The 12,438-nt window shown below is 47.1% G+C and overlaps 1 protein-coding gene across 1 annotated transcript in view; it reads left to right on the forward strand.

Annotated features, from left to right (window-relative positions):
- Positions 1 to 2,665: 2,665 nt before the first annotated feature.
- The window catches only part of sorcs3b (sortilin related VPS10 domain containing receptor 3b), a 46,118-nt gene continuing 36,345 nt past the window's right edge, over positions 2,666 to 12,438 (forward strand). The window contains exon 1 of the mRNA XM_076038398.1: positions 2,666 to 3,843. Coding sequence (XP_075894513.1) covers positions 3,157 to 3,843 — 687 coding nt within the window. The 5' untranslated portion in view covers positions 2,666 to 3,156. The remainder of the gene's footprint in view (positions 3,844 to 12,438) is intronic.

Below are 12,438 nucleotides of genomic sequence, written 5' to 3' on the forward strand. Positions count from 1 at the left end.
GGAGAGCACACATATTGAAGGAGCCGCACAGATGTACGCACTGGTTTTCTTTTCCTTTTCCTCGCCGCCTCATCTTCTTCTTTCACCAGGAGTCGGAGAGGTTCGCCACCCAGGAAGATATGCAATATTCCCTGTCATAGTTTAAGCGCACCAGGCAGGAAGTGGGGCACAGGAACATTAAAACACTCCCCTCGGATGCTCCCTCCTTTATAAGCTCATGTCTCCACTTGCCCCTTCTCTCTGCATGTGTGTGTGTGTGTGTGTGTGTCGACGTGCGTCCCCCTCGTGCACATGCATGCGCACCAAGACACAAGCACACAGCGGGAGACACACGCAAAGCTCTGCTGCCCGCCACCACCCCCCAAGGTTAATTCAGATTAAAAGACGTGTCATTGATGGAGGAGGCGTCTGGGCCCCTCCCCCTCCCGCTCTGTCACAGCGCGTTTGGGAACAAGTGACTTCATTTTAACTGCAAACTGGGTAAACAGAGTGCGGCCGCTCCAATTACCCCCCTCCCCCCCTCCCGCCCAACCTCATTGCGGCGACGTCCCGGCAGGGATGCCGTGCCAGGAGGAGAGTGAAACTGTCTGCCGTGCGGCGGAGATGCAACAGTAGCACCTGCTGCCTGGTGCCCCCCCCCACCCCCCCAACCACCACCGCCACCTCGACCCGCCAACCCAACCACCCGTTCCCCACTTGCATGAATCCCAATTTGTTTGTACAGCTGTGCCAAAGAATAGAAGAAAAATAAAAACAGAGGAAGAAGAAAATCCCCAGCAGGGGGGCTGAGGAGTGAGTTCTCCGAGGAGGAGGAGGAGGAGGAGGAGGAGGAGGAGGACAGAAGTGGATCATTTGATTGCAGATGTTGCCGTGAGGATGCGTGCGGGATGCGAAGGTGCTGTCCTCAGCAGCGACCTCGTGTCAATGTCACTGCTCCCCACGCATAGTTGCCCGAGCTTGTTCCTTGGCCGCGCAGATTTCCAAGGGCGCTGAACTGCTACACTGTGAGTAAAAACACATGTATTGCAGCTTTAGCGCTAGCACAGAGCTCTGGAAATTGCACTTGTTTTGCAGCCAGGATGGAAAATCCCGTCGTAAAGATGGTGAAATATTTGTAAGAAAATATAGAAAGGAAAAAAAGTAGAATCTGGAGCTTGTAAGAAGTTGAAGTCAGAGGTTTGTATTAGTTACAGTCTGGCAGAGACTTCAAGCTCTTCTCTTGTCTGTCTGTCAGTCTGTCTGTCACCTTTTCACCTTTCGGACTTCTTGACTTGAGGAAACCAGAAAATCCTTCCTCACATCAGATTTAGGAGTCGCAGCGTCGGCCTCTTTCGCTCGGTTTCTAGATCGCCGCACGCTGCCTGATGGTAAACATTGTTCCCTCATTGAGACTGAAATAAATAAATCGTTATAAAAAACAAACGCAAAAAACAAACTTTACACCCAGAAGACTTATTGTTTGAAGCTGTGATGTTTCCAAGACGACGATCGAGACACTTTGAAGTTGACAGCGCTGCTCCATCCCCGCCTCGCAGATATCCGTGTCTCAATCAAACAGACAGTGAGTCAGGACTGCTGCACTGTAGCGTCCCCATTTTTCACATTTACAGTTTCCCACGTATTTAGACGTCAGAGTTATTTGGCGCAATCATGCGGCACTGGTGTTCCTAATAAGTATCCGCTGACCCGGATTGGCTTAACCTTGACCGCGAGCGGTAATTGCTCTAACTTTATTTCAGTGCAGGGGTTGGGGTTGAGGGTGGTGGTGATGGCGGTGGTGGTGGTGTGAGGGTGTGAGGGGGGGCGCAGCCATGTAAAAAATTTGCAGTCACATTTCAAGGACATATCTGGTTTGAGTCTGCGTGCCGTCGTTGCCATTCAAAGTTGCGTGGGTCGTCCTTGAATGGAGATGGAAATCCTTCTCTTTTATGGTCGTCCCTCAGGGCAGGCGACTGTCTGGCTGCTGATTCCGACAACTGGCGTCCTTTAGCTCCTTATCAACACACATCATTATGCGTTTTCCCAAAGTGGAAAAAAAACAACATTTTTTGCAAAAGGTAGCAGATTTTAGACTCTCCATCTTCCGAACCCTGACCCGAGGGGCCGGCAGGAAGTAAAAAGTCGCCTCTGAAGATTGATTTCGCTCTGCTAATTGAGACTAATGCCTCGCAAATGGAGTATTGATTCCCGGAAACAAAAAGTTATTCTTTTTGCCATGAAAAGCAGGAGATGCATAGGCACAAGATTAAAAGAAGGTCGTCTGAAGGCATGTTGCCTGTGAGGCACCGTGAAGCCGTGAAGATTACAGGAGATATACGATGGCAAGGCTTCAAAGTCCCTCTTGTTTCCTGGGCGGCTCTGCCTCAGGCATGTTATTGTATTGGCCTGATTAAAGTCTCTGTCACCAGAAATAGAATCGGTCAAAAGGAAGGAAAAAAAATATCTCCAAAGCTGGGCACAGAGTACAAAAAAAAAAAAAATGTCTGAATTTTCCATCGGACGTCCAACTGATTTCCCCCAAATGTATCAGCAGTGCGCAGGCGCGTAAACACAAGTGACAGGTGAGTTTGGGTGTTGACTGATGCGCGCAAATGATGTTTCCCAGCTTGTCGCCAGATGCCAGAAAGGTTTCCACGGTGCGAGTTGTGGGGGGAAAATAACAAACAACAACAACGCAAATTACTTCACCTGTCTGTCGCCGAGAGTCAATTAAGCGCTGGTTTCGTTCACTTTCCGCGGTTTACGGGGGAGAACAGCAAGTGGCAGACTTGAGTTTCTTTCTTTTCTTTTCTTTTCTTTTCTTTCTTTTTAAGAAAAAATAATTTCTACAAATGAGAAATTTAAGAGTGGTGTGGTTTCTTATATGTTTTAAGTCGTATTTCTCTGCAACACGCGTTGCTGAACAATGAGCTCAAGACGTTCCTGCAGTCACTCTCCGTCGACGCGCTCGCCTGACGCGCAGCGCCTCCTCAGCTGCTCCCTCACTTTGACAAATTCCTGGATGTGAGCGGGTCCGTCGAATGGCTCCGTGCCAACAATGATACCTTGAATATTGGAGCAGTCGAACGGCTCTGCCCTCGCCCCCTTCTTTTTTCCCCTCCTTACGGCAGATCATCAGTTCGGAGGAAGAGAAGAGAGAAGAAGAAGAAAAAAACAATGGGACTGTGGTCATTTTGGAGTTTTCCTCTCTTGGTTTTGGCGTCGGCGCAGCTGTTTCAAATCAAGTTTGAGGCTGAGGCGGAAATAAGTTCCATGGGAGCGAACGACAGAATTTACCGCCTGGAGGCGACGCCGCTGGACGCGCATGTGACACGAAAATCAAAAGAAGAGAAAGGCACAAAAGTTTTAGGCGCTTTTCGCGGTGAGGAGGAGGCGGCGGACGCTGATCCGAAGCTGGACAAAAACAGCGAGCAGGTGGGAAAGAAAAGCCCGAGCGGACTTAAAGATGAGCCACCCAGGAGCGTCGAGGCGCAACACAACTACCACAGCCCTGATAGAACGCATGGCAAGGCTCCCGGCGACCAGCGGGCGCGACCCGGCGCCGGTTCGATGGAGGAAGATGCGCTTTACGCAGCGACAAAGAGGGCAAAGAGGAGCGCGCCACCAGCATGGACCGAAAATGTGGACAGGGGTGTGAGCGGAGACGCGCAGTCAAGGGAGAGGCTTGTGGAGGCTGTTCAGGGTGGTTCCAACCCGAGAGCCGAGTACCGGCGAGCCGGGGACGAGGACAGAGGTTCGAACCCGAGACAAAGTGAGCCGTACCTGGACACGTCCACTTTCGCTCTGACCGGAGACTCTGCGCACAACCAGGCGATGGTGCACTGGTCCGGGCACAACAGCAGCGTGAGTTCCACTAATAATACATCGCATATCATAACAGTAACCCCCACCCATCCAATGCACAACCCTGATTATGATTATGCTGAAAACAAACGTCTGAACAGCTCGCATTACATTAGGTGTGCGCCGCGCTTTTACGCACAGCTGCCAGTGCGCGCAGCAACGAGGTCCCTTCCAGCAGAGTGATTAATGCATCCCTGCATTGCTCAGCCCGAACAATTATTTACCCCTCTTTACGTTCATGTTTTTTGTGTGTGTTACGCGCAGCTGTGTCCGTGAACGCCGGCTGGATCAAACCGCACCATTGCGCGCTGCGAGAATTCACTCGTGCTGTATGCAAAACAGATTGTGAGGATTGATATAAAAACAACGGGGCTGCCGCCGGAATTTTGTTTATGGTTTCCACCTCCCCCCAGGTTCCCAGTGACCCCAGCCCCCCCCCAGTCACCCAGCCACTAACCCATACATTCCGCAAAATTAATTCATTTTAATCTCAGGGGTGGCACAGATGTTTATGCTGCAGCTGCAGTGCATTCATTTAGTATCAACTGTTCAAGTGTCGTCCGTCAGGTGGGCGCAGTTACAATTAGAAGTGAGTGTGTCCTGCCTGGGCCATCGAGTGATGCTGATGAGGCAGTCTGACCTTTTGGCAAACGGGCAGTGCCTTATCTCTGACATTTGACTCGCTCTTTGTTAATAATTGTCCCGGATGAATGCAGCTCGCGGCGGAGCGCGGGTCGTTTCAAAGTGACACTTTTCAAAAGATTGTGCTTCCCTTAAATAGATAATGGGACATTACCCCCTCCCGCTTTCCCCCAAATGTGGTTGCACACTCCCACAGCAGCAGACAGACAGACAAAGCCGCAGAGATTTTATCGCTTGCTTTACATATGCAGCATGCAAAGATGTTTGCGGGCTCAGCCGCTTATCTGCAGCGAGATCTTAAAAAGTACAAACAGCCCTGTGCCAGAGACATGATCCACTTGTAATTTTCTGTAGGTGATTCAGATCAGCTCTGTTTACCTGGAAAGGTGTGTGTGTGTGTGCGTATGCGTGTGTGTGTGCGTGTCATAATCTGGGTCAACGTTTGACTTCGGCTCCACACAAACGCCGCAAATATTCTTCCATATGATGCATTTATTGAAGTCGGTGGGTTTTACTCAACGCCGACGTGTATTTTTCTTACCGTGTATTTTCTGACGGTTAAATCGTCTCATAACTCAGGGGGCATCACAGTCCTGGGCTGCGGTGATGCATCACAGTTGGGCCGGAGCCGGTGGAGAGAAGCACGTAATAAAACCTGATTTGTGGGCAGCAGCGTGAAAGATGTTGTCGCTTTTGAGACGTCTTCACCAAAAATGGCCTTTTGTACTGCAGGACACTGCTCACTGGATCACCGCTGATGAGCTTGTCACCTCAGCCAGTCAACAGCTGAGATTTATACGGTCTCGAACCCGCGATCTGCCTCCCCAAAACGTACAAGTGAAAGCGCAGATCTGAAATTGATGGCACTTTACGAGCGGGGTGTTATAGCTCGGGCAATATCTGATGCAAATGACTGATAATAAATCCAATCTAAAAAGGGGCATTTGAAGGGAAATGACTTTTTTCTCACGATCCTAAGGTGGTTCCATCTAATATTCACTAGAGAGTCGGACTGTGATGAGGCCAAGGTGTGTGGTCCCACCCTGAATGAATCGGACACCTTCCAGAGCGGCGACGTGGTCAGGGACGGCACCCTGCCTGCCTGCCTGCCTGCCTGCCTGCCTGCCTGCCTGCCTGCCTGCCTGCCTGCCTGCGTGGAGGCTCAGGTCCTGCGACTGTTTCTTGATTCCTGCGATGACGCTGCTCGGAGGCATCACAGCCCGGAGCCGCGACTCGGGGAGAGATAACATCGATTTGACCCGACCCTGGGAATAAAACACACACAAATTCCCATTAAGAGCAAGGCATCAGAACTGCCTGTAGTATCGATCCTGAATCTACTGTATATATGATTTTTCTTTTTTTTGTAGCTCATTAAATCTGTCATGGCTACAAGCAGCCACAGAGTTGCACTGGTTTTATTAATGTGCCGCCCATGAATGTTAGAGATGGTAGGGGTGGGGTTGGGGAGCAGGGGGGGGGATCTAGACATGGAACTAATTAAAACTACTAATAAATACTCTTGGCTCTGGACATCCTCGATGGCAAATCAATATTTCACTCCTTTGCCTCACATGTCTTCTTCTTCCCCCCGCCCCCCTCTTCAAGCTGCGATGTGACCATGCTGGTAATCTTTTTAAACAGCCATTGCAGCACATCTGACACTCAGGGGATGGATACACCCCGCAGCCTCTCCCTCCATCACCACCCCGCAGGCAGAAAGCGCGCGTCAGTGCGCGAGCCAGCTGGTGATCGGGGAGTTATTGGCAGCGGAATGATTTTTTTCTTTTTTTTAGACTCCTGATTGACCACTTTTTTTTTTCTCTCTTTCCTCTTCGCTCCCCTGGCTCCTCACAAGGCAGCTGACCAAACTAGGACACGGGTTTTCTCCGAGCTGACTGGAGCTAATGAGTGTTGTTATTGACATCGCATGCTCTGAGCTCCTGCTTGCTGCAGCACAAACGATTCTGCATGTTGGTGTAAATAATGTCCGTTCTCTTGTGCCGTGAGGGGGAAAAAAAAGAGGGAGGTCGGGGGGGGGTCGGCTCGGCGTCGCTGGCCTGCCGCTGGGAAACTCGCTCCGGGAGGAGCTCTATGTTGACGAGCTGTCCGTGGCTGTGGGCTAAGCCTCTCGTATATGTTTTGTTTTTCTTCCGTCTAAGGTGGCGAACCTCACGAGCGGCCCTGTCGGCTCGGCAGCGCCGTGTTTTTTTTGTTTGTTTTTTTTCTGACTGGGAATCGTACCCACCTCCCTGGGTGGCGTTTGTCCACACGCTTTATTCGGAACGAGGCAGTTATTGTTGCCCATAATCTCACTGGAATAAGTAGACAATAAAAATGAGGAGACGGCATGGCCCAGGGGCACACTCGAGTTTTAAAGCGCTTCATTAGACAGACAGCCATTCCATTTAACATGCCAGCGCTGGATGCAGAGGAACTCCTTGATCCATAAAATCAAACGGAATCGCAGTCCCAACTTGCAGAGGTGTGCGACCGGAGTTTGCGGGGGTTGAGAAATGATGAGAGGTGCGATGAAGGGGGTGGGTGGGGAGGGAAAGGGAAAGGGGAAAAAAAAATGCACCGCCACTGTCGAAGTGATCAGCTACAACAAAGGAAAAGGATCCAGTCCGCCCTGATTTATTTAGCGTTTGCCACATTCCTTTTAAATCCCGCACGCTCGCGCCGAACTGCATATTCCAGTAGTAATTTGCGCTACAATCTCTTTTTTTAATGAAAGTCACATGACACTTCGTCAAAAGAGCTGATATGTGACCCAAAACCTTTTAATTAATGCACATTTCATCATCCCCTGGCCCCCTGGTTGCTCTAGCCAGGGGGGATTTGATCCTTTCCTCCGTTTGAAGAAAATCAAAAGTGCTTCACATTTGAACATTTCGGTACAGAATCTGTCCTGCGCTTTATACATTGGAGATATTCCGCAGCTGCCTGGGCTATTTGCAAATTCGGGGCTGTCAGATGAGGTCAGATTTGCCAGAACGAAGTGAACTGCTATAATTCATCATTAGCTAAGTTTGAGGTTTCTAATATTGATTTGATGAAGACCGGCTGACATTTTCGTGGCTGCCGGTTGCGATCGTCTTTGCAGTGTTTTGCATCAAGAGTAAAGAAACTCGCAGTTAGCATGCCAGGTATTAGCCTGCATTTAGCATATTACAATGTACTAGTTGTAAGTACACAATACCAGGCCTTGTGTGGTCTGCTTTCAGCAAAATTATGTTTCTGTAATCTGCTACTAAAATATGCTTTAACATTTACAGAACTTTATTGCTACATTCACATAATGTCACTCGGTTATGTTGAATCATGTGCTTGAGCATTGCTACCTCCGCAGTGCTTAATGGCATGCTCACTTTAAGCACGCCAATTAGCATCCTCATTTGGGTTGACATCAAGAGTATTTAAACAGGTGCTTTAAACCTTTATGACTTCATAAAATTACTTTTAGTGCTTTTTTCCCTCTCAACAAGGGCTAATTTCATCTCTGCCTACGTCCTTCCCAGCATCTCACCGTCCTCTCCAGTAGATCTGCTCCCGCTGTTTGTGCAAATAAGTTGCTGTTTTTTGTTGTTTTTTTTTAAATCCTTGCCACTTGTCACACTCTCTGATTCTCCTCGAACCGTCTTTCTCTGGCCTTCGTTACCTCTTAATCCCGCCCGCTGAATTAAAAACTGCCATCCTGAATACGCTGAAGTATACTTCCGATTTTTATTGATTAAGCTCTGATCTCTGTCATGTTCTTGTCCTTATTGTCCGGTTAACCCTATGATGGCGAGATTGAGCGAGATTTAAACTCCAAGTTCTTCAATTTTAGGTAAAAGTGCCCAAGTATACGTACTGTAGTGACATTCCCGTTTGGATGAGTGAGGGAGGCTCAAACGGACCGTTGCTCCGGGGCGTTCTCGCGCCGTCCACCATCCGGCAGCTACAGTCGTATTTAGCTCTTGCCAACAATAAGTGTGTTCATTAATCCAGCGCCTCTCTGGCCCTGAGGGTTGCTCTGTCCACTGATGCGATTGTGTCGTGCTGACAGGAAGTTCAGCAGCCCTATATGCCGTGTAAGAGGCAGAATGCTGGTTGCTACAGCAATAACAAGTCCAATTTAAAAAAAAAAAAAAGGTTTGCGGAGAGAACGAAAGCAGCATTTGCTCTTTTCTTCTTCTTCTTTTTTTGCTTCAAAATAATTTCTCCGGCGCTGCACACACAACTTTTTCCCTCTGCGTAGTAATAATTCAGTGAAATCCCAGTTTTTACTCCTCATAAAGCCACATGTGGCCTTTTGGTCATGAATGATTTGTGCTCAGAGACCTTAATGCACCACGTCGGCATAGGGGTCCCAGCACTCCTCTGCGGCGGCACTGTAGTTTTGCCGCACAAAGTGCTCTTTGAGCAGCCAGTTAATGCCTGCCATCAGTCAGAGGCTCTAACACACTGCCGCCGCTTTATTCCGCATCCCATCAGTCGGAGAGTCTCCTTTTTTAAAACACACACACAAAGTCATCATGCACACACACACTGATACCAATTTTAATCAAAGTGACAAAGCGGGTGCTGAATCAAGTTTGACAAGTTTGCATGTGATTAATTAGTTTAATAACTGTTGTGGGGCGAGAGACACACTTTAACCCTGATTTCGTTATGAAAACAAATTTATGCGTTCTCTGATTGGGAATATCAAAAGATTGAAATTCAGACGGCGTGATGAGTCCTTTATTAATAATCACGCAAACACGGGCAGACGGGAAGCGTGAACCTTTTTCTTGATGTGCTTCGCTGGGGCCCAAAGGTCACGGCTGATTTCCTTAAGTTGCACGGCGTCATCATAGCTCGGATTAAGCCAACCGGGTGACCCTGCATTGATAACACGCGTTCGGCCTTGAGGTGTCGCTTTTTTTTCCTCCCCTTTAACGCCTGAAGCGTTGCAGCCCTGCTATCACGTTTAAAGATGACTGGGATTGCTCAGGTGGCAGCCGACTTAAATGAGAGGGTTTGGCCGATGGTTTACAGTGGCAGGAATGTACGAGTCGGAGTCAGAAAATGCTATTTCCCATCAAGTGAGATGGAAAAGAGCCAAGTAAGGCGCCACTCACACACCGGCGCGATCAATGGCGATGATGGAAAACCTCCAAACGCAAAATGACACGGCACTCCCTCAATGGGTCTCCTGGAACAAATCCTTTAGCATGACTGGTTGCTTTGGCTTGCGACAAATAAAACTGAGTTACAGTCGCGAGCTGAAACTCTGCAAATGGACAAATATATTTGGGACCAAATGGGACTATCTCATTTTTTTTTTTTTTTTCCTTTTTTTTTTTTTACCGTGTATGATTTGTCGAAACCTTTTCAGGCGCAAAGACTCAACTGAGCCGCGACATAATTGATGTTTTAATGATTTTATTGGAGTGGAATAAAGATATCCGGAGACCCTCTGCTTTATTTAAACGGCTAAGCCTTGAATTTGGCGTAACGTGTTATTGTAATTCATCTTATTGCTCACCACACACACCCTCGCAAAGACTGTGGTCTTTAATTCCTTTTTTCATTTCATGCTGTGCTTTGTACTAAAACACATGCTGATGGTTAAATGCCGCTGTTTATCACCATAGTTAATTATATTCCAATTTGTTTCTGGACCCTATAGATTCTTGTTTTTCCTCTATTCAATTTTCCACGCAGAGGTAATTGATGTGCAGTTTTTTTTTTTTTATAACATAATAGTCTGGAAGATTTCAGGGTGTGTGGACAGAGTGCGCAGCGGTTATGATGTTATGCAACTGAGAATAATGTGCAAAAAGTGAATCAGCCCCTCGCTGGAATGAAATGAGAGCGTTTATGAGAAGCTTGGAGATGATGGCGACGATACAAAACAGCATTTCCAAACAAAGGTGTTAGAATTTCTTCAAGTCGGGCTCAAGCCAATGCTTCTCAGTAAATATAGAAGATTAAACTGGATAAGACAGTTAATTTGTTTATATGCTGTTGTAATTTCAAACCCAGCCTGTGGGTGGGGAAAAAAATGAAAAAGGAGGGAAAGCATATGTTTGAGTAGATTACACTGTGCTCACAGTTTTAGACACGTCTTATACTTATGGAGGTGCGTTAAAGCAGAACATCACTGTAGTTTTTTCAAGTTGTTCTCCTTTTTGCAAGATGCCAAATTGTAAGTTAAGAAAAAAAGTAAAACAAATAAAATGTTATGACACTGTTATCATGGTTACAAGTCAAATTCTTTGACTTGTAACATGTATTATCACTTTTAAAAGTCAAATTCTTTGATCTATTACAGTAATTATCAAACCTTTGCCACTGACACAGCACCTCCACCTGGCCTGGCATGGAACTGTTCAACTTTGGTCGCCTGTCTGGCCTCTGGCTACAGCTTATTTTTAAAAATGTCATTTTAAGGCGAAGAAAAGTTTATAGTTTCTAAGAAGACACAAAAGTGTTCTGTTCCTCGCCTTCTGCTTGTTGGTAAAGTCAACGTAATGAGAAGCGATGAACTCGTTCAGCTGCTGTTGGCCAGAAGGCCATCAATTATGTGAACAGATGTGAGTCTTAACAAGGCTTTTATCTCCCAGTTAAGGCTTTCCTCCTTGTAATGAAACGGGGTCTTTGGTTCAGGTGAAAACAAACATTTCATTAACCTTGAACGTACACTAGCAATCATTCAAAACGTTTAAAACTAAATATAATAATCTATAATATAATATATGAAACAAAAAATATAATCATATTTAAATTCTAATAACAAAAGCAATCTAAATGTCAGCTCAGTATTACGCTTTGGTTTGATGATTATGATGATATCTTGACTAAATACTAACAAGTGTTGTATCGGCTACATTTCGCATGATCTCCTCTATTAGCATTTTACCCAACAAATGAGGGGGAAAAAAAATAATTTTCGACATTTTCGCACTATTTCTTTTTTTTTCTTTCTTCCTCGCCTTGCAAGCATTACAACAGCAGAGTCTCTGAATTCAAAATTATCCTCCTCACCAGACGAAGATGAGCTTAATTAGCTTGCAAACTCATCCTCAAGAAATTAAAAACACACACACACACGCGCGCTCAAAACCAAAACAACTCATCTAAATTGGACAACATTCTGCTACTTTCTACAATGCGCCGTGTGATTTGCGCGAGGCAGAGTCACCCTTTCCCCGGCGTGGCGTGCTGTTTTTGGTGAAAGGCTCTCCATCATCCCTGGCGGGGGCTGCCGCGGATGACTGGCACGCTCCGTGCACGCCACCGCGGTGGCCTCCGCCGCCTGCTCAGGGCACGCTTGCTCCCAGTTCAGCTTGTGGCCACGGTCACGCAGCAGAGCCCACATTACATCGATTTCCTGTGATCTGAGGTCACAATCTGGCCAGCCAAAGGTAATTACACGGCTCCCAAATAAATAACCTACAGCAGACGGTATTGGTTGGTGTTGGCGGGGGTGGGGGTTGGGGGGGCTGCAGTTTGGTGAGATGCCGGAGCCCATATTGGTGGTGGCAGTCTGCCTTTATCTACTCATGTTGTAAAATAGCAAAATGAGAGTATTTGTGATGCATGTTCCTCATAATCTCCGAGCCTCACAGCGCTGTTGGCAGCGACGAGGGGCATTTTAGGCGCAGGGCTTCTTCCAAAATTTTAATTCGGGCCCCAATCCTACCTTTGGTTTCAGCCCAGATCCCTGCAAGCACAAATTGAGCCATTAGAAGCCAAACGCTGCTGTTTCCAATAGCACAGCAAGATTGATTGGACGAAATTGTCTGAATGCGGTTTGAGTTCTCCAAAAGCCATAATTGGTGCTCTTCAAAAAAACAAAAACAACACTTTATAGACTGACATATTTTGTCTTCTAAAGAAATCTTGAAAACAGAGTTGAAATCCATGTTATTGTGGACCAAACAGAAAAGGAATTAAAGAAATGGCCAAAACGTTGACCTC

This window comes from Nelusetta ayraudi, unplaced genomic scaffold, assembly GCF_046127955.1.
Source record: "Nelusetta ayraudi isolate G7.1 ecotype Tasmania unplaced genomic scaffold, CSIRO-AGI_Nayr_v1 ptg000056l, whole genome shotgun sequence".
Taxonomy (NCBI): Eukaryota; Metazoa; Chordata; class Actinopteri; order Tetraodontiformes; family Monacanthidae; genus Nelusetta; species Nelusetta ayraudi.